This window comes from Miscanthus floridulus, chromosome 8 (assembly GCF_019320115.1).
Source record: "Miscanthus floridulus cultivar M001 chromosome 8, ASM1932011v1, whole genome shotgun sequence".
Classification (NCBI taxonomy): Eukaryota; Viridiplantae; Streptophyta; class Magnoliopsida; order Poales; family Poaceae; genus Miscanthus; species Miscanthus floridulus.
The window spans coordinates 225410612-225431608 of record NC_089587.1 but is presented as its reverse complement, the minus strand read 5'-3'; the positions used below and the strand labels follow the sequence as shown (position 1 = coordinate 225431608).

The 20997-nt window shown below is 50.2% G+C and overlaps 1 protein-coding gene and 2 pseudogenes across 1 annotated transcript; 2 read left to right on the top strand and 1 right to left on the bottom strand.

The window, feature by feature from the left end:
* Window positions 1–244: 244 nt before the first annotated feature.
* On the bottom strand, window positions 245–11521 carry LOC136478356 (NADH dehydrogenase [ubiquinone] 1 alpha subcomplex subunit 9, mitochondrial-like; annotated as a pseudogene).
* Window positions 11522–11559: 38 nt separating this feature from the next.
* Window positions 11560–15260, top strand: LOC136478357 (uncharacterized; annotated as a pseudogene).
* A 998-nt stretch (window positions 15261–16258) lies between these two features.
* Window positions 16259–20912, top strand: LOC136478353 (uncharacterized). Its single transcript, XM_066476786.1, has 13 exons — window positions 16259–16656; window positions 16750–16899; window positions 17085–17261; window positions 17376–17519; window positions 17603–17708; window positions 17794–17942; window positions 18022–18147; window positions 18306–18449; window positions 18679–18766; window positions 19193–19566; window positions 19753–20079; window positions 20213–20428; window positions 20523–20912. The coding sequence occupies exons 1-13, from the start codon at window positions 16447–16449 to the stop codon at window positions 20655–20657; spliced, it is 2346 nt and encodes a 781-aa protein (XP_066332883.1). The 5' UTR covers window positions 16259–16446; the 3' UTR covers window positions 20658–20912.
* Window positions 20913–20997: the final 85 nt, after the last annotated feature.

Sequence of the window (20997 nt, the reverse complement as noted above, 5' to 3'; positions counted from 1 at the left end):
GATTTTGCAGCGTTGCAGATTTCGTCAGGAAGTCAGCTTTGGTTGTTGGCAGACACAGTCCAGAGCAGCTTCCGCAGCGCTACAGAGATTCTGTCAACGCAACGCAGCCCACCGTTCGAGACTCCCAGATGCCTGCACTGCAGGGTTCCCGTTTCTGTTCGTGCCGGCCCAAGCAGAGCAGAAGCAGCTGCAGCTGCAATATGCAGAATACCAAGCAGAACAATTGGACAGAACGAACCATGTATCCAGAAACAAGGGTTATATATATCATGCTGTGTGAAACCTCTCAGCCGTAAAATCGTTGGAACGATTCTTCTCTTCACTCGCACGGAATTTGGGTCCTTATTGGCGTAAATAAACAAGACAATGAGCAGGAGCCACGCATGGAAATTTGGGTCCTGTTGCTCCAACCGGTGAGGCAGCCGCAGCTGCAGCGGCGATGGATGGCCAGAACAACAAACACAACAATGCATCTGCAGCTAAATGATCATGAATCTACAGTGTCTTCAGAGACAGGGCGAGGCCCCTACATCTCGGAGCTCCTCATCTTCTCGCTCACGGTCGAGCCGAATTTTGGCCCACCCTTCCTGTATGACATGAGGTACTCCACCGGGTACCCCTTCAGCTTCTGAGGCATGATGCCGAGGTCTTCGAAGGTGAGAGCTGCAGAGGATGTATGGGAAATACTTGAGCAAGATGCATTGAGCAAAGCGAAACAAGATATTGCTCGGTTTGTAAGTGAGATCCTCACCATCTTCAGACACGAGGTTGTCTACAGCGAATGCATTGATCTGATCTAGGTTGAAAACTGGAAGGGGTTGGCAGGGGGAACGGCACTTTGTTGAGCAACATTTCCCTTGGGGAAGCAATAGCCTGAGAACCACAGAAGTCAATACAAGAGTCTACCTAATGCCCAGTTTTCTGGCCAGCATTTACTAGTAATTAAATTCATACCCTTGCAACAGGAAGAGGAACATTGACATATCGCGGCCATTCACGGATTGTTTCATACATCAGTTCAGCCTGTCATAATCAATCACGATCACATCTCCTTTTCCTTCACATATGCAAATTAAAATATATTCATCAGGGCAAGGTTGGAGTAACAGTTACCAGCTCATGGACAGTGTAAATCTCAGGGCCGCCAAGTTCATATATCTTTCCCATGCTAGTGCCGTCATCCTTGAGGGAGTTGACAATAGCAGCAGCAACATCGATTACATAAACAGGCTGAATCCTGCAAAACGAAACATTATGTAATTTAACTGCTGGCAAAGAACTTCTAGCATGCATAAAAGATCATTTCATGTCCTGAACTCATTTTCAGGTCAGGCATCAGGAGGAGAGTCAACAGGTAAGCTCAATTACTTTGTAGATCCACCACCAACAAGCGGGAGGAAACCCCAATTCTTTGCAAATTGTGCCCATCTGTTCAAAATTCGATCTTCTGTGCCAATCATGGTAGCAGGCCTCATGATTGTAGCCTGTCGATGGATATAAACAAAATTTTGGTTAAACTCATTGCTTAGAAAAGGGAAACTGGAGTACAATTTACTGATGGCTTTGGCCTTTGGATGGTCCTGAAACAATAATTATCATAGCCTGGTGAATTACTAAAGCTGAAAAAAAAATTATCACCTCAGGGAATTCTTTCAAGATTGATTGCTCTCCTGCAGCTTTTGTCCTCAACATTCTAGATTCAGAAGACGGTGATGCCCCTAGGCAAGAAACCTGGATAAATCTCATGATACCACCATGCTCCTTAGCAATCTGTGTAGAACAGAACATCCAGTTACTAGCCAGGCATCGCTGAAAGTCTTGTCACGAGTTGTATTCTCATATTGCAAACATAAGTAACATAAATGATAGGATTTTTTTTCCCAATTGTTTATGCAGCATAAACAGCTAGTGGCTTGATGATGAAATTATGTAATCAGGAAATTCCTCAGGGCAGTGGCTTGATGACGAAATTATGTAATCAGAAAATTCCTCAGGGCAAAAACTCATGCACAAGCAGTGGTTCTATTCTTATCAGAACCTGCCAATATAGCCCTAAACTAACAGACCAATGATGCAATGGCTCAGTGAGAGGAGAGACATGTTATTTACTTTATACTTTAAAAAGGAAGTAAAGCAACATCCTCTACACTGAACCAAGAAGCTAAGCCCTACAAGCATTTACAAAAAGAAAGACAAAAGTGAGATAGAAGAATTCATCTTAACCAAAAGGCCAGCTACAGTTACCCAATGTCAGACTAGAAAAGGCTAATATATCTTTGATTTGTCATGCCAGATCTGGGTGCAACCTAGCCTAAGCCAACTACACAGGTACAGTGAAAATCAACAGCCATGAATTACACGATCCTGTTAAGTGGCAACCTAAACTTGCAGTCATATGCAAGAGAACTGGGGAGATTGGTGATGATGTGACGTGCATAGGTGAGCCAGAGGCCCAGAGCCAGGGTCCCAGGGCTCAAGTTTTTTCACTATGGCTGGGCACCATCGAATCCTAATTTTAAATGGCCCTTGCAGAAATAGGTTACATACTTTGTTAGTCGCTGAATTCTCACTCTTGGTAGTAGGAGAATTCTTACTCTCATCGAGAGAGGATGACACTAGGAGTTGGGGCAATTTTCTTGTCTATTTCTCACACAAGCTCACACAAATGCCATACCAACCTGAGGGGTTGGGGTTACATATTTATAGCTGCTAGGCAGCCAAGCATATGCCAAGATGCTAGTCTAAGATGCTAATATGCTGTCCTAATATGCTGTCCTCTAAGATGCTGTCCTAGATGCTAGTCCTAGATGCTAAGATGCTAGTCAAGGGTGCTGTGCTGTCCTTGGCACTTGGCAGCAACAGCAGTCCCCTCCTTGTGGCAGCAGTACAGCCAACAGCCCCACAAAGCAGCATAGAGACTTATCCATCATTCTCCTCCTAAGTCTTGTGCGTCGTCTTGTGGGGGAGTTGAACCATCCCGGTCCTGGAGCAGAGCTCAAGGAACTTGATCCTCCCAAGGGGCTTGGTGAGCAGGTCCGCAAGCTGATCCTTGGTGTTGATGTAGCTCGCCTTGATGCTCCCTTCCTCCAAACAGCCTCGGATGAAGTGGTACCTCACCCGGATGTGCTTGCTGCGTTCGTGGAACACGGGGTTCTTCGCCAGGGCTAGAGCGGACTTGCTGTCCACCCTGAGCTCCACCGCTCTAGTGTCTCTGCCGAGGAGATCACCAAGCAGTCGAGCGAGCCAGAGCGCCTGAGTCGAAGCGGTGGAGGCCGCTATGTACTCGGCCTCGCAGCTGGACAGGGCCACCACCTGTTGCTTGACCGACTGCCAGCTAATGAGGCACTTGCCGAGGAAGAAGAGGATCCCGCTCGTGCTCTTGCTGGTGTCGATGTCGCCGGCGTGGTCGCTGTCGCTGTACCCGACGAAGTGTGCCGCCCCAGGGCACCTCGGGTAGTAGAGGCCGTGGTCGAGAGTCCCCGCAACGTAGCGGATGATCCTCTTCACAGCCTGCTGGTGCTCCGTCGTCGGTCGCTGCATGAACCGACTAACGTAGCCGACGGAGAATGCCAAGTCCGGCCGTGTGTGGGCGAGGTAGCGAAGGCTCCCCACAAGACGCCGGTACTGCGTAGCGTCCACCTCCTCCGTCGTGCTGTCGCAGCTCAGCTTCAGCCTCTCCTCCATCGGAGTGAGAGCTGGGTTGCAGTCGGTGAGCCCAGCTAGCTCAACGACGCGCTTGGCGTAGGCGGTCTGTCGAAGCGTGATCCCAGAGTCATCCTGGTGTACCTCGATTCCCAGGTAGAAGGAGAGAGGCCCCAGGTCACTCATCTGGAAGGTGGCCTTCATCTCTTCCTTGAATGCCGCCACCTCCGCATCCTTGGTGCCGGTGATCACCAAGTCGTCGACGTAGACACCCACCAGCAGGGCATTACCTCCATTGCCTCGTCGGTAGATGGCCGCCTCGTGCGGGCTTTGCTCGAAGCCCATCCCCTTTAGCGTGGAATCCAGCTTGGCATTCCACGCCCTCGGTGCCTGCCGCAAGCCATAGAGGGCCTTGCGCAGGCGGAGCACCTTGCCCTCCTTGCCGGGGATCGCAAATCCCGGCGGCTGGTGCACGTAGACCTCCTCCTTCAAGTCGCCGTTAAGGAACGCCGACTTGACGTCCATGTGGTGAACACGCCAGCCCTCCTGGGCAGCTAGCGCAAGGAGGAGTCGCACGGACTCCATCCGTGCCACGGGAGCAAAGGCGTCGTCGAAGTCGACCCCCTCCTGCTGCACGAAACCTCGTGCCACCAAGCGAGCCTTGTGCTTGACGATGGCACCGGCTTCATCCCTCTTCAGCTTGTACACCCACTTAAGGGTGATCGTGCGATGACCACGAGGAAGGTCAGCAAGCTCCCAGGTGCGGTTCTTCTCAACCGCATCCATCTCCAACTGCATCGCGGCGCACCATGCCGCGTGTCTCTCGGCCTCTGCGAACGACCGAGGCTCGCCGTCGTCACACGCAAGGTGCAACTGCGCCTCCAGGTCCTCCAGGTCGTGAGGCACCAGTCCCGGCACCGGCTGGTCGCCGAGAAGGTTCTCCACCGTACGGTACCGCAACGGCTCATCGTCGTGGTGCGCGTCGACGCGCTCCTCGTCGTGAGAGAGCGGAGTAGCGAGCTCAACCGGGCCGTGCTCGACACGAGCTGGTGGTGGAGTAGACGTGCCCGGAGTGGTGCCTGTCGGTGCTGGAGTGCGTGGCGTTGCCGGCTGTGGTGGAGCCGGCGAAGAGCTCATCGCAGCCGAGGTCCTGGCTGGAGAGCGTGGTGCTGTCGGAGTAGCAGGTGCCGGGGTCGGTGGAGGCTCGGAGACTGGGGTAGACGCGCTCGCCGAAGAAGAACTGCCTACTCCCCCAGCTCCCTCGAAGTGGACGTACTCGACAGTGAAGTCGTCGTACGTCGGAGCTGAGCCGTCGTCCACTGCCTTGTCCCACGCCCATCCTCGCCCTTCGTCGAACACAACGTCGCGCGCCGTGCGCACACGCTGTGTCTTCGGGTCGAGGATGCGGTAGGCCTTCGAGCCCTCCGCGTAGCCGATGAACACTCCCGGAGTGCTCCTGTCGTCGAGCTTGCTGATGTGGCCAAGCTCCTTGGCGAATGCGAGGCAGCCGAAGACCCGCAAGTGGGAGACCGCCGGCTTGCGCCCATGCCAAGCCTCGTACGGCGTCCTGCCGTCGAGCGCCTTGGTAGGCGAGCGGTTGAGGATGTAGACGGCCGTCACCACCGCCTCTCCCCAGAAGATAGCCGGCATCCCCCTCTGCTTGAGGAGAGCCCGAGCCATCCCCACAACCGTCTGGTTGCGCCGCTCGACGACGCCGTTCTGCTGCGGGCTGTACGGCGCGGAGTAGTGGCGCTGAATGCCCTCGTCAGCGTAGTACGACGCGAATTCAGCCGCCGTGAATTCGCCGCCGTTGTCGGTGCGCAGCACGCGCAGCTTGCGGCCGCACTCCGCCTCCGCAGCAGCCTGCGCGCGTCTGATGGCGTCCGCAGCCTCTCCCTTGCTGCCGAGGACCATCACCCACATGTAGCGGGAGAGGTCGTCGACGAGCAGCAGGAAGTAGCGTCGTCCTCCCGGTGTGGCCGGTGTCACCGGGCCACACAAGTCCCCGTGCACGAGCTCGAGCCTCTCCTTGGCTCGAAAGCTCGCCCGCTGGGGAAAGGGGAGTCGCCTCTGCTTCGTCAACACGCAGACGTCGCAGAGCTGCTCCACATGGTTGAGGCACGGCAGGCCTCGCACCATCTCCGTGGCACTGAGCCGCTTCAGGGCCTCAAAGTGAAGGTGCCCGAAACGCTCGTGCCACTGCCACGCCTCGTCGTCCCGACGAGCAGCGAGACAGAGGGGTTGTGCCACCTGCACGTTAAGGACGTAGAGTCGATTTGCGCTTCTGGATACCTTGGCAAGAAGGCGACGGCGACGATCCCAAATCCTCATGACTCCGTCCTCAACCACCACGCGCGAACCGTTCTCATCCAGCTGTCCCAAGCTGATGATGGAGTTCCTCAACGCGGGGATGTAGTAGACTCCGGTGAGCAGCCTGTGCTCACCAGACACGGCGGTGAAGATGATGGAGCCGACGCCCTTGATCTCTACGCCGGAGGCATCCCCAAACTTGACGGAGCCTCGGACGCTAGAGTCAAGCTCGGTGAAGAACTCCCGTCGACCGGTCATGTGATGGGTGGCGCCGATGTCGAGGCACCACCCGTCAGTCTTGTCGTTGCCGGAGCTGTCGCCGAGGAGGGCGTGTGCTTTTGGCTCGTCAAGGTGGAGGAGAGCCGCTGCGGCCGGTGCCGCTGGAGGTAGCTCGATGCTGGCATGTGCCATGAACAGAGCCGGCTCCTCCTCCGCCTGTGCGACGTGGGCCTGGCCGCGTCGTGGCTGTCGACAGTCCTTGGCCCAATGGCCAAGCTGGCCGCAGTTGCGGCAGGTGTCGTCTCGTGCTGGCTTGTGCCTGCCGGCGGCGCCGCCCTGGGCGCCTCCGCGGGCATCACCCTCGGCACGTCCTCGCGCCCCGGCCTGGGCGTCTCTGCGCGCCTTGCGCGGCTTGCCACGCTTGCGGCCGCCTGTCGCGGAAGAAGGCTCCCCCTTCCTCCGGTCACCTTGGCTGGCAAGCCACTGCTCCCGAGTGAGAAGGAGCTTCCCGCCAGTGGTGATGGGCCCCGAGAGGGACTGTGGCTCATCGCTGTCGACGACCTTGAGGCGACCTATCGCCTCCTCGATCGACATCGTGGAGAGATCCAGCAGAGACTCGATCGAGCGAGCCATCTGCTTGTACTTCTCGGGGACGCAGCGGAAGAGCTTTTCGACAGCTCTCTCCTCGCCGTAGGTGTCGTCGCCGAACTGCACCATCTTCTGCAACAGAGTATTGAGACGGAGAGCAAAGTCATCAACGTCCTCACCTGGCTTGAAGGCCAGGTTCTCCCACTCCTTGCGAAGTGCCTGCAGTGTGGACTTGCGGGCGCGGTCGCTGCCGATGCGTGCCGCAGCGATGGCGTCCCAAGCCTCCTTGGCAGTCCGCTTGCTGGTAAGCGAGAACTGCATCTCGGGCGGGACTGCAGCGATGAGAGCATCCAGCGCCCGTCGATCTAGGTCGTAGTCGACGTCGCCATACCGGACTGCCTCCCACATGTGCCGCACCTGGAGCTTTACCCTCATCACCGCAGCCCACTCGACGTAGTTGGTCTTGGTGAGGGTAGGCCACCCACCGCCGGGACCGACGTCCCTGACAACAGCCTGGAGCCCGTGGTAACCACGGTACCGATCCGGGGAGAGAGAGCCACGCTGCCTGTGAAGGCCGCGCTCTCCATCGACCCGTCGGTACCGATCCGGGGAGAGAGAGCCACGCTGCCTGTGAAGGCCGCGCTCTCCATCGACCTGTCCGCCACCGTTGCCGTGCGCGCCTCCTCCAGGAGCGCCACCGGCGCGTCCGCGCCTGTCTGGGCTGCCGCCGCGCTCATGGGCGTGCGCGGCTGGCCCAGGAGCGCCACCGCCGTGCGCGCCTCCTCCAGGAGCGCCGCCAGCGCGTCCACGCCTGTCTGGGCTGCCGCCACGCTCGTGGATGTGCGCGGCTGTCCACTGCGCCGCCCGCGCTCGCGCTGCCTCCCTCTCTAGCAGCTCGAGGTCCGCGTCGGCGGTGTCGTCAGCGGAAATGGAGCTGCCGATGCTGCCGCGCAGAGCCTCGACCTCCGCCGCCGCCGCACGCGCTGCATTCGCCGCCGCCGCTGCTTCCGCCTCCGCTCTGGCTGCTGCCAGCTCCGCCGCTGCTAGCCTCGACGCCCTTGCCGCCGCTCGCTCGCGTTCCTCTGCCGCGGCAAGTTCGGCCTCCTGCCGACGCCGCGTGCTCGAGGCGACCGAGCGCTGAGACTGCCCTGCGGACATGACGCGCTACCGGGGGGCTGCTGCGTGGGGAGAGGGTTGCTTCAGACGAGCTGGGAGAGGAGTGAACAGGAGCGGCCGGAGGAGCTGCTGCTGCCAACAGATGGGGCTGTTGTGGGGCTGGGAGAGAAGATGAGCAAGAGATGCTCAGGCTACAGGATAATACGGCTCTGATACCAGTTGTTAGTCGCTGAATTCTCACTCTTGGTAGTAGGAGAATTCTTACTCTCATCGAGAGAGGATGACACTAGGAGTTGGGGCAATTTTCTTGTCTATTTCTCACACAAGCTCACACAAATGCCATACCAACCTGAGGGGTTGGGGTTACATATTTATAGCTGCTAGGCAGCCAAGCATATGCCAAGATGCTAGTCTAAGATGCTAATATGCTGTCCTAATATGCTGTCCTCTAAGATGCTGTCCTAGATGCTAGTCCTAGATGCTAAGATGCTAGTCAAGGGTGCTGTGCTGTCCTTGGCACTTGGCAGCAACAGCAGTCCCCTCCTTGTGGCAGCAGTACAGCCAACAGCCCCACAAAGCAGCATAGAGACTTATCCATCATACTTTCCCTTTCCAGAAAAAAGGCCAACATATTTAGATAGAAGATCTGAAACAGAAAGTAAACTCCGCCTATGGTGGGGCGCTTTTGGTGTCCCAGCATAGCAGGTCCCAAGCCCTGGTAAAGGAGGAGGGTTGTGTTAGGCGTGGCGAGCCAATGTAAAAACTTAGCCACTTAAATGGAGATGAAACCCGAAACATGTACAGCAATGTTGTGACTAGAGTTCGAACAAGTGATGGAGACACGGATGACTTCCCGATTAGGATAGGACTACATCAAGGGTCAGCTTTGAGCCCTTATTTGTTTGCTTTAGTGATGGATGAGGTCACAAGGGACATACAAGGGAACATCCCTTGGTGTATGCTTTTCGCGGACGATGTAGTACTAGTTGATGAAAGCCGGACAGGAGTGAATCAGAAACTGGAGTTATGGCGGGAGACTTTGGAGTCCAAAGGTTTTAGACTTAGTAGAACTAAAACTGAGTATATGAGATGTGACTTCGGCACTACTACTCGGGAGGAGGAAGATGTTAGTTTGGAAGGTCAAGTAGTGCCTAGGAAGGATACCTTTCGATATTTAGGATCAATGCTACAGAGGGACGGGGATATTGATGAAGATGTTAGCCATAGAATCAAAGCAGGGTGGATGAAGTGGCGGCAAGCGTCTGGTGTCCTATGTGACAAAAGGGTACCACAGAAGCTAAAAGGCAAGTTTTATAGGACGGCGATTAGACCTGCTATGTTGTATGGTGCAGAATGTTGGCCTACGAAAAGACGACATATTCAACAGCTAAGTGTCACGGAAATGCGTATGTTGCGTTGGATTTGCGGTCATACAAGAAGGGATCGAGTTCGGAACGATGATATACGTGAGAGATTAGGGGTAGCGCCAATTGAAGAAAAGCTTGTCCAACACCGGTTGAGATGGTTTGGACATGTACAACGGAGACCTCCAGATGCACCGGTGCGTAGTGGAATCCTAAGTCAGGATAGTAACGTGAAGAGAGGCAGAGGAAGACCGAAGTTGACTTGGGTAGAGGCAATAAAAGGAGACTTGAAAGGATGGAATATACCCAAAGACTTAGCCTTAGATAGGAGTGCTTGGAAGACAGCTATTCACGTGCCTGAACCTTGATTGCTTCTGTTGGGTTTCAACTCTAGGCTACCCCAACTTGTTTGGGACTTAAAGGCTTTGTTGTTGTTGTTGTTGTTGTTGTATCTAAAACAGAAAGTAAAATGGACAGGGCATACCGTTGCAAGTTGTTCAGCCATATGGTGGTTTACTTCTTCAAAGCTGTAGTTCCTTGTTTCATACTCTCGTCCTGTTGAAACGGAGTTAACAAAGTCAAAATAAGATGTGATCATGAAAAGCTGAATACAATATATGTACCAAGTTAAACACACCTATGAGGTTAATAACCACATTTGACTTGGCCATAACAGCCTTAATTGAATCAACATCTCTTGGATGGTATTTCATCGGCACAATCTGCCAGAAGTCAAAAGGATGAATAAATAAAAAAAGGATTTAATTGCTAAACACACTAATCTACTTGTTTACTGTTTTACCTGACCCAAGTCACCCATAATCTTCAGGTGGCGATGAGAATCCTCACAACCTCTGAATGGGACAAGCACTTGAGATCCCATCTTGGCTGCACAACAATTAACGTTTGAGTAACCCTTCTATTCATAAATTCAATTTATATAGCATCATAGTCTCACCAAGTTGTTGCACAAGATAGCGCCCAAGAAACCCAGTAGCTCCAAATACCGTGGCTACAATTCCACTATTAAAGCAAAAAAAAAAGTTCATTATAAACCAAGGTAAGGTACATGATTAAGACAGCTATAAACTATGACTGGAAATTTCTAGTGTTTGCATACAGATATGGGAGATGCGATGATGGAGCTATCATGCTGGACCAAGAAATATAAGCACATCACACATATGCACTCTAACCTAAATAGCTAATTTCATGTTTTGAGTTTTGAAGGCACAGTGCAAGAGATGAACGGTACTGTAGCATTGCAAAATAAGAAAAGCGGCTCAGGCTACGTTGCAACGGTTTAGATTCCATGCAAAACCAAACCAAGCAACGCCATCCACTAAAATATGTCACAACTTCAAAAGGCACAAGGATTAATGCATCATCTACATGGTTAAACTGATTAACATGAGCAAACCAATATGCATCACGAATTAACACAAGTATCCACCTGCCTGTAACTCACAAAGCTACAAAAGCCTAACAATTGCAAAGAAAACATCAACCAGAAAGAGCTTACTAGCAATACTAGTAATAAGATTACTGAAGGTTTTCATATATCACCACACACTCTTGCAACGGTAACCGTGAGTGGAACTGTAACTCAGAAATTTCCAGGCTACAGAATTCTAGGGTCCTCACTATATTTCAGATCAGGCAAAGTTAATGGTACGAACATTTCAAACAATAGCTACCACACCAAGCAATCAACTAACTCAATCTGGTGCATGCATTGCCAAGTGTGATTCTATGAACTGCATGATCTGATGAACTGAGCATCACAAAGGTCATGACAAGGCTGACTAGGCACTCCATCTATGTTTGGCAGTTGAAATAGATCACAAATTCACAACACTAGCTCAATCTCACCCAGAGGGCTAACCAGGTACAAGCCGTCGCAACACTTATGGCCGCTTAATTCAGGAGCAATCAACTGGAAGGAAACGGAGTCCAAGTGTTCACCTCACAGAAGACCTCCCTCCGGTGCCCTTGTGGACGAGATGCCCGGACCCCTTGACCGCCGGCGCCCTCGCGGACGACATGTACCTCGCGCCATCCGCTCCACACAACCCTGAAAGGCAACTGGCTCTGAGATCTATCTATCCGGGAGGGGCAACGCGTGCGGAGGAGGGAAATGGTAGCTACCTTGGGGAGCGAGCCCAGGCTGGGAGGCGGATCTGAAGGCGGCGATGGCGGTCGAGGTGGAAGGGGAGAGGTGGTGGTCGAGGAGGTGACGCCTCCACGCCGCCGCCTGCATCGTCGCTGTCCTTGTCGCCGGTGTACGGTGGTGGTAGTCGGAGGAGGAGGAGGCGACGAGCGGGGCCAAGTGGTGGTGGCGATGACGACGACGACGGCGAGAGAGAGAGAAAGGAATGGTAGGGTTGGAGGCCTTGGGGGCGTCCGGATCTGCCAATCCGTGGGCCGTGGCCCAACTCAGTCCCACGCGTTACTAGGCCTAGGCCCACTTCCAGCCGTTACAGCGCGGCCAATACGGACCGCTGGGTGAGCTGGCGGACGGCCCAGCCTCCCAGACGACGTGGGCTGGGCTTCTGCGTTGTTTAGGTACAGCTGCAGGCAGCAGCCGATCCGGGTTGGTTGCCTCGTCGCCTCGTCGGTTTCCTTCCCCTCCGGCGAGCTCCACGGCGGCGCCGACGACGGGATGGACGCGCAGCCTAACTGGAGAGCTGGGGCGGCGGCGTCTAGGCTCTCTTACACAACGCCACCATCGCCGTGTGCGCCTTTAACCTCCTCGTTGCGGCCCTCCTCCTCCACAACTACTTCTCGTCCTGGACGCGCATCGCCGGCGGCGACAGGCTCGATTCCGGTACGGTTCCGTGACCTCGTGTTCACCCTAAATTTCTGATTTTGGTTTGGATGTTTGGATTGAGAGGTGTGCTCGGTTTGGTCCCGATTTAGTAGTACGGTTCACTGGCTAGCGAACTAAATCTAGGAAAGTTCCGGGATTTTCTCCAATTATTAAACGTGGGTTGCGAGCAAAGTTCAGCTAGGCGCTAGGTGGAATCTAGGCGCTAACCCATTGCCTAGCGCCTAGTCGGGAGTACTCGGTCCTAGGCGCTCCTAGGCGTTTTGGCAATATAGCCATAAATTATATATATATATATATATATATATATATATATATATATATATATATATATATATATATATATATATATATATATATATATAGAACATCTACTCTATAACTGGCTACAAAATAACATATTTTGTAGCCACCTTGAGTTAATATAATTACTATGTTAATTTATGAGATTATAGTAACTCCTTACTAAGTGGTTTACTATAACGTTATGGTAAATATCCCTATGTGTTATAGTAACCCAACTATAGTAAATATATATTGACATTATCGTAAATTAGTATATAAAATTATGGTAAATGGAGGTGGCTACAGAATAACTTATTCTGTAGCTGGCTACTGAATAGCCTCTCCCTATATATATATATATATATATATATATATATATATATATTAGTTAGTAAGTTAGTCAATAGACAGCTAGCTATTCAAAAAAAAAAAACACTAAGTTGTGACTTAACAGGATGATTTCAGCAGCCTCCCATCCATGAGCACACCATTTCAGCGGCTGGTAATTACAATACAAGTGGATAGGACAGTAATACAAGTGCACAACACCAGGGGCGGATCTGCAGCCCAGGCCTCTAGGGCCCAGGCCCTAGTCGTTGGGCCATCAACACCACATACCCCATGTAATTTCAGCCCAATAATGAAGGCCCAGGCAACAGCAAACCTAACCCTCCGCCTCTGCTCCTATCCGCCTCCCTCCGTCCCTCGCACGAGCGTGCGCTCGCAGCCGCACCTGCGCCGCCGCACGGGAGGAGGCGAGGAGCCTGCCAGTCGCCTGTCGGCGCCACCTAGCCGAACAGCGCTGCGCCGCACGCCATTCCGCGGTGCACCAAGCCCTCCCGCCGCGCCGCTGCCCAGGCGCCCATCCCATCCTGGCCCCGGCATCCCGCAGGCGCAGGGTGCGGGCCACACCACCGCAGAGCGCCGCGCCGGCCGTCCCTGCCCTCCAGGCTCCAGCTCCAGCTGGCTCGAGCCCGGCGCCGGCGGCCCCTGCCCTCCAACAGTCCAGCTCCAGGCCCCTTTGGCCGCCCTCTGCGCCGCCTAGCGCCGCGATGCGCGACTATGCCCCTAGTCGCGGCGACGGGCTTCGCCCAGCGACTAGGCGCGTGTAGTCGCCGCCTAGCCTAACTTTGGTTGCGAGCTTGTGATTATAGCTCGGCATAGGACATGTTGATGTCGATCCATATTTGCAAATCTGAGCACCTGGGAGAGTGATGTGATCCCTCCTTTATCCATCCTGAGTTCCAAATGAGTTCTAAGATTGTGCATTTGTGCTTGCTCCAAAAATGCCTATGCTAGGGTTACCCATTATCCTCTGTCAGCATTCTCAGTGCCCAACTGTTAGATCCTTGATGGACTTAAGCCGTTTTGGTGCTTCGTTAGAAAATTCTGCTCACAACTCACATTGTGACTGTGCATCTCGCTTCTATTATTAGATAACTAAATTCAGCTTAAGTACTGGGTCCTACTATTGTGCAGCTCAGCTTTGGTATATATGGGAATCTGAGGAGTTGCGTCGTGCTATGGAGCCTGTGGATTTGATCCGAAGAGTATGTTTCCATGCACTTTGTTTATAGTGAGTGATTTGAGAAAGAAATGGGGATACACACCATGTTGCTGCATGGAAGACCTTATTTTTGAGAATTCTCGTTGATCGTTACATAGGTGAAGGAAATAGAGCAAGAAGCTTATTGTGAGCATGGCATGGCGACAGATGAAGATCCTAAACAGACTGCTGCCGTTGATTTATCAAAACGGCTGAAGGATTTAAGGGCGGGGAATGATGGCAGTAGCCAAAAAGGTTTTCTTCAACCCACTGCTCAGTCTTTTACTAGTTGCAAATTTCGGAGAAAACATAATTTGGATCATTTTATTTGTCTTTTGCAATATGTGTGGTAGGATTTGATAAACATGGTCCATTCCTTAGAATAACCAGGGATAATTTGAACCGTTGTGCTTTCATGCATGGTTAATGCATCACAATCTTTAAAATGATGTCATACTACTATAATTTGTATCCCACAACTTTTAAATGATGTCATGCTAACTCTATTTGATCTACACAGTATTCTCTCTTTTCAAAATAATTTGTCTTGTTATATCTCACTGGGTTGACAAAAAAAAATGGAGTTTCTTTTCTTTTTGTATCTAGAATTATTTACAACTCAGAGATGCATAGCATGGCAGTTCTAACCAACTGCCCTTTGTTGTCTTGTGTAAGAATATCCTCCCAGAAAGAGAAGACCAGTTGTAGGTGGAAACTGAATCAATTGAATTGAACGTATAATGGTACAGTTAGACTTTACATACATATAAAGACAAAATGATGAGCATTGAAGTCAGCATATGTGGGAAATAAACTTTGTTTCCAGTGTATGCACCGCAGTTAGCAACTTGCTGTTCTGTAATAGAGTGCTTTCCAAGTGGTGGTACTGCTTTGCTAGAGCAGCTTGGCAGCCTTCTCCCCTTTACCCTTGTGAACCTGCTGAACTGATGATATTTTGTGAACATCTCCAGCTCTTGAAGAATGGCGTAAACGGAAGATGGAGCGTGCAAGGCAGCGAGAGATCGAAAAGAATGGGACTTCTAGTGCGAAAACTAAATGAAGTGAGAAGTATTATACAGCACAAGGGGTTTTGTTTTCATGTGCCTTGTGCTGCTGCATCATGCATTCAACTTAAATATGTCAATCGTAGGCGAGTGGAGCTGTGATAACCGATGTTTTATCACTGGCAGCGATGTTCTTGTATAAATGTGAAGTTTTAGTAGTATATGTGATTGTCCATGTTGTTGCGTTTTAACTGTCATGTATCAGTATCAGTTTATTTGTTCATGAAACCATAAATACTGGATGTATTCGGTGAAGTTCTAACTGAAAGAATATACTCCCTGATATTTGGGAGTTGACACTTGACAGTACCTAAGGGCAAGAGTTCTCACTGATCATTGCATAGGTGAAGGGAATTGTCGTTGATCATTGCATAGGTGAAGGAAATTGAGCAAGCTTATAGCGAGCATGGCTGACGAAAGACGAAGATCCTAAACAAACTGCTGCTGTTGATTTATCATCAAAACGGCTGAAAGAGTTAAGGGCAGGGAACGATGGCAGTAGCCAATAGGTTTTATTCAACCCACTGCTCAGTCTCTCACTTGTTGCAAAATTCTCTCATTTGTTGCAAAATTCGGAGAAAGATAGGAAGCCCTGTTCGTTTGAACTTATCAGCCAGAATCTACAGTATTTTTCTCTCACAACAAAATAGCTTTAGCCGGCTTATGTATCAGCCGAACAGAGCCTGGATCATTTTATTTGTCTTCTGCAATATCTGTGATAGGTTTTGATAAACATGGTTCATTCCCATGGGTTAAAGCATCAGAATGTTTAAAATGATGTTGCACCACTATCAATTTGTTCCCACAATCTTTAAATGACCAGATCAGACATGGATGATCTGCCTAACTGTATTGGGGCTGTATTGATGATCTGCCGGAGATATGCTCTCTGAGGAGGCAGCAGTAGCTCAGGTAGACTGGGGTGTATGGTTGACTGGTTTGCGATCTGAACGTTCGAACGAAACGCGGACACATCACAAGCGTGCGCACCCCCCCCCCCCCCCCCCCCCCCCCCACCCCCCCCCCCCACACACACACACCTGACCTGACACCTCTGCTGATTCCCCGCTCTCTCGGTGGGGTGGGGTCGCCGTGGTCGTCGACGACGACAGTTCCACCACGGCACCACTTGTCCGGGGCGGGCGCTGTGCCTGCCTCCGCGCCGCGTCCATGCGCTAGTCGCGCATTCGCGGTGCACGCGGGAGTGCGCGCGCCCCCCCGCACTCGTGGCCGCGCGCGAGCCACCCCCCTTCCGCCTTCCGCTGAGTGGCCTGCTGCCTCCGCCTGCCACCACCCATTGACCGACCCGCCCCCCGCCCCAATTCCTCCTCTCTCCGAACAACCACCAACTTCACGTTTGTCAGTCAGTCTCGCATCGCATCCCCCGCCGCCTGCCCGCTCCACGCTTGCCACGCCGGCCTCGCTCGCTTCTCCAGAGACGCGGCGCGCGGCGGTTGCGGCAGCTGCGGGCTGACTCCAGCCGTGATGGAGGCCGCGGCGGCGGCGCCGCATCTCCTGCACTGCGGCGGCTTCGGCCGCGTCGCGCACCTCCCGGCGCTCCCCGGCCGCCGCCACCGCCACCGACGAGGACAGTTCCCACGCATCCGCGCCGTCGCCACGGAGCCCAAGCCGTCCACCTCCACCTCCTCCTCCTCTCGCGGCAGGACCAGGACCCGTAATGACCTCTCCGACACCGTAAGTTCCAACCCTTCGGTGTGGTCCGATGCTCTCGTCCGTGCTGAGATGTTTGCCTGTCTGTTTGTCTGAATGGGCGTCTGAATGACGCAGAGGTTCGGAGATGTGTCCAAGGAGATCCAGCGCGTGCGCAAGCAGATGGAGCAGGACGAGCAGCTCGCCACGCTCATGCGCGGCCTCCGCGGTCAGAACCTCCGCGACGAGCAGTTTGCTGACGACAATGTCCGACTCCGCCTCGTCGAGGTCAACCTCCTTGATCCCACTTCCGTTAACCTTTCACCCAGCGTGCTCTCTTCTTCTATAACCAGTTACCAATTACAGAACATCAGAATCACTTCCACCACACAACTCCACAACATTAATTAACGTACTCCGTATGTATAGGTTGTTACTGAATTCCCTTGTTTTTCTTCCTTCCCTGGTTCAAGGTAGAATCCGCGGACAACAACGAGGGGCTGCCTCTTGTGTATAGCCCTGAAATCATATCAGCCTACTGGGGCAAGCGTCCGAGGGCCGTCGCTACTCGAGTTGTGCAGCTGCTGTCTGTTGCCGGTGGTTTCATCTCCCACCTCATATCCGACCTTATTAACAAGAAACTCAAGGAGGTACCTATCGTATTCCTTCCTGCAGCTGTGTTGCCTTCCCTAAACCCATGTAAAATGTGCTTGTTGATCGCTGTGTCTTAATTCTATTGCTGTCACATGTTCATCAATCAATAGAATGAAGTGGCCCGCGCAATTGAACTGAGAGAAATCGTGACGTCTCTGGGTCCTGCTTACATCAAGCTTGGACAAGCGCTAAGTATCCGTCCAGATATTCTGTCCCCTGCAGCGATGACTGAGTTGCAGAAATTATGTGATAAGGTAACATTGCCTCAATAGTTCTTTTATTATGCTTTTCCCTTGCTACTGCATATATATAACACATACCTACTTGCAACGTCAAGGTTCCTTCATTCCCAGATGATATAGCAATGGCTCTTCTGGAAGAAGAGCTTGGTCAGCCTTGGCAAGCAATCTACTCTGAGTTATCGCCCTCCCCCATCGCTGCAGGTATTATACTAGATAACTATGCACTCTCTGCTTTTCACGCTAATCGTATTCCTTGACTATACTTATCCTATGCATCGTACTGCAGCATCTCTGGGACAGGTTTATAAGGGCCGCTTGAAAGAAACAGGAGAACTAGTGGCTGTCAAAGTGCAGAGGCCATTTGTACTTGAGACTGTCACCATCGATTTATTCATCATTAGAAACTTGGGTTTGGTGCTCAGGAGATTTCCGCCGGTATTTTCATCTACTTGGGAAGAATTGGCAGAGACATACCTTTGTTAATTTGAATTGAAACATTGCTGAATACTGTTAGGTATCCGTCGATGTTGTTGGTCTGGTAGATGAGTGGGCTGCTCGATTTTTTGAAGAACTTGATTATGTAAATGAAGGGGAAAATGGCACCTACTTTGCTGAAGTGATGAAAGAAGATCTTCCACAGGTAATTGCTTTGGTAGTCATATATTTACCCTGTGGAAATGGGAAGTTATGTAACAGGATGTTTATAGCATCTATATTCTATACTGTTACGGGGTAAAACATTTCAATGTTAGTTTCACTGTCAAAATTCACTTGTGAATTATTTGAAAAATCTTCCAGGTTGTTGTACCAAAGACTTACCATAAATACACATCTAGAAAAGTTCTTACCACACAATGGATAGAGGGAGAGAAGTTGTCACAGAGCACAGAGGACGATGTTGGATCATTGGTCAGTGTAGGAGTCATTTGCTATCTGAAACAGGTTAGTTTCAAAAGCATTTTCTGTACATCGTATAAATACTATACACATCTTATATGATCGAACATATGCATGAACTCACTTGCTGAAGGTAAGGAATAATGTTCTTCAATCTTCACCATCTTATCCATACTCCATAGTATTCCCATCTTACATGATTGAAGATATGCATGCACTCTAGTCACCTTTTTTAAAGAAAGTATCTTCATGTTATATTTATTATTCTTTGCAGTTGCTTGATACTGGGTTCTTCCACGCCGATCCACATCCAGGCAATATGATAAGAACACCTGATGGAAAGCTGGCTATTCTTGATTTTGGTAGGTCATCTAGTTTGAAAATCCACAAATAACTCTCTTGTCCAACTATGATATTTTGTGTTGCTTCTCATAAAATTATATACAAACATTATACATTATACAGATATTTTTATGGCACAGATGACTGCTTTACTATTACTTCAATGACACAACAACATTCGTTTAAGAAATTTCTTTCACTCTGCATTACTAACTAGTAGTAACTACAGCAGTGCATACTAGTACTAGATTAAATCATGAAAAGTGCAGACCTTTTCAGTAGCATCTAATAGCCTGTTTGTATTGCTTTTAGCAAGAATTCTGCTGACTTTCAAAAGAAAATTAATGTGTCCTTAGATTTTCGATCAGCCTACTTTTGCTATGTTTTTTTTTTCATTTTTTAAGCACATGAAAAAATGAATAAAAATGTGTAATTTTTCTTTGCAGGGCTTGTAACAAAACTAACAGATGATCAAAAGTATGGAATGATTGAAGCAATAGCTCACCTTATTCATCGTGATTATGATGCAATTGTTAAGGACTTTGTGAAGCTTGGTTTTATCCCTGAAGGGGTTAACTTGGATCCTATCTTGCCTGTACTGGCTAAGGTTTTTGATCAGGCACTTGAAGGAGGCGGTGCCAAGAATATTAACTTTCAAGAATTGGCAGCAGATCTAGCACAGATAACTTTTGATTATCCATTCAGGATACCTCCGTATTTTGCTCTGATTATTAGAGCCATTGGAGTATTAGAAGGCATAGCTTTGGTGGGAGATCCTGAATTTGCCATTGTGGATGAAGCATACCCATATATTGCACAGGTCCGCATTCAGCCTTTGATTTAAACTTCGCACACTCCCCATACATTTCTACCATGTACATGGACACTTGCTACTAAAACATTCCTCTATCAAAGAAACACACATAGGAGGCACAAAGAAGTTCTGATGGGGGATTTGCTTTAAAGTTCCATATTACTAATCTGTGGTTTTATTTGACAATATCAGAGGCTACTAACAGACGAATCACCTCGGCTAAGGAGTGCCTTGCGTTACACAATATATGGCAAAACTGGTGTTTTCGATGCAGAAAGGTTCATTGATGTTATGCAAGCTTTCGAGAATTTTATTCGTGCAGCTAAGAGCGGTGGTGGGGAGAACTTGAAGGGAAACATGGCTGAGCTGGCTGATTTAGGAGGTCAACCTAGCACCAGTTTGGTTCCTGTATTTCCAATGGCCATAGCACAGCCTGAGCAGCCGGTTAAAGCCCGTGCAGCACTTGCTTTTCTACTCTCTGAGAGGGGGAACTTCTTTCGGGAATTCATTCTTGATGAGGTAAGCTCTTATGTTACAGCAGCTGATAATTACTTGTGGGCCAGGAGTTGTACTTGACATATTAATTTCCTTGATATAGACAAATGTTCATTCAAAATTTCTGACTAAAGCTTTCTTATTTTCTGCATTGCAGATTGTGAAAGCCATTGATGCAATTTCAAGGGAGCAATTAATCCAGATTGCTGCATCTTTTGGGATAGGAAACGCGACCCCAGTTTTTAGCATGGTTCCTGTTAGGGCCAGGGCATTGCTTCCAACAATCACAGAGGAAGACAGGGTCATCTTGAACAATGTCGAGAAGGTTGTGAAGTTCCTAACATCTGGGACTGCAACTCCAACAGTCGGTGGGGTATGGGTGCTAAGCTCTGCTTTTTTTTTTTTAATTTTATTTAACTAAAGAACCAATGTTGAAGGTTGCTGACATTCATTTTCGTCGTTGGCAGGACGTAAACATGGTGTCTGTAGTGCAAGAGCTTCTACCTGTGTTGCCGGGCATCTCATCGAAGATCCTACCTGATGTCTTGAGCCGGTTGTCATCACGCGTATTTGCACGGCTGATCCGAGAGGCATTTTTGTAAAGTGTTTTTTTTTTCTTTCCTTTTTCCCCGATACTAACAGGAAACTACAATTAGTTATAGTTATATCTGCCCACAAAACACACAAATGATGATAGAAGATTGTACAGCAATACGATGTATAGAATTTATATCCATGCAAGTTAACCAAAGCTTAACCAACACTGGCAGTGTTGTGCAATCACGCACATGATACCGTGTGCATTTCTTTTACCACAAACAAAATTTGATCTTCTGAAGATAGTTTAACAGAAACAATATATTACCATTGACCGTCGCAAATCTCACATGATTGTTTATTTTTCGCAATTTCAATTTACACTAACGTGCTTGTGGAGAAGCA

Bases quoted from the DNA above. Each gene is read 5' to 3' on its own strand.
- LOC136478353 (XM_066476786.1), top strand. From the start codon at position 16,447: ATGGAGGCCGCGGCGGCGGCGCCGCATCTCCTGCACTGCGGCGGCTTC. The intron at 17,262-17,375 runs GTACCTATCGTA...ATCAATCAATAG, and splicing joins TTAACAAGAAACTCAAGGAG to AATGAAGTGGCCCGCGCAAT. The intron at 20,080-20,212 runs GTAAGCTCTTAT...TCTGCATTGCAG, and splicing joins GGGAATTCATTCTTGATGAG to ATTGTGAAAGCCATTGATGC.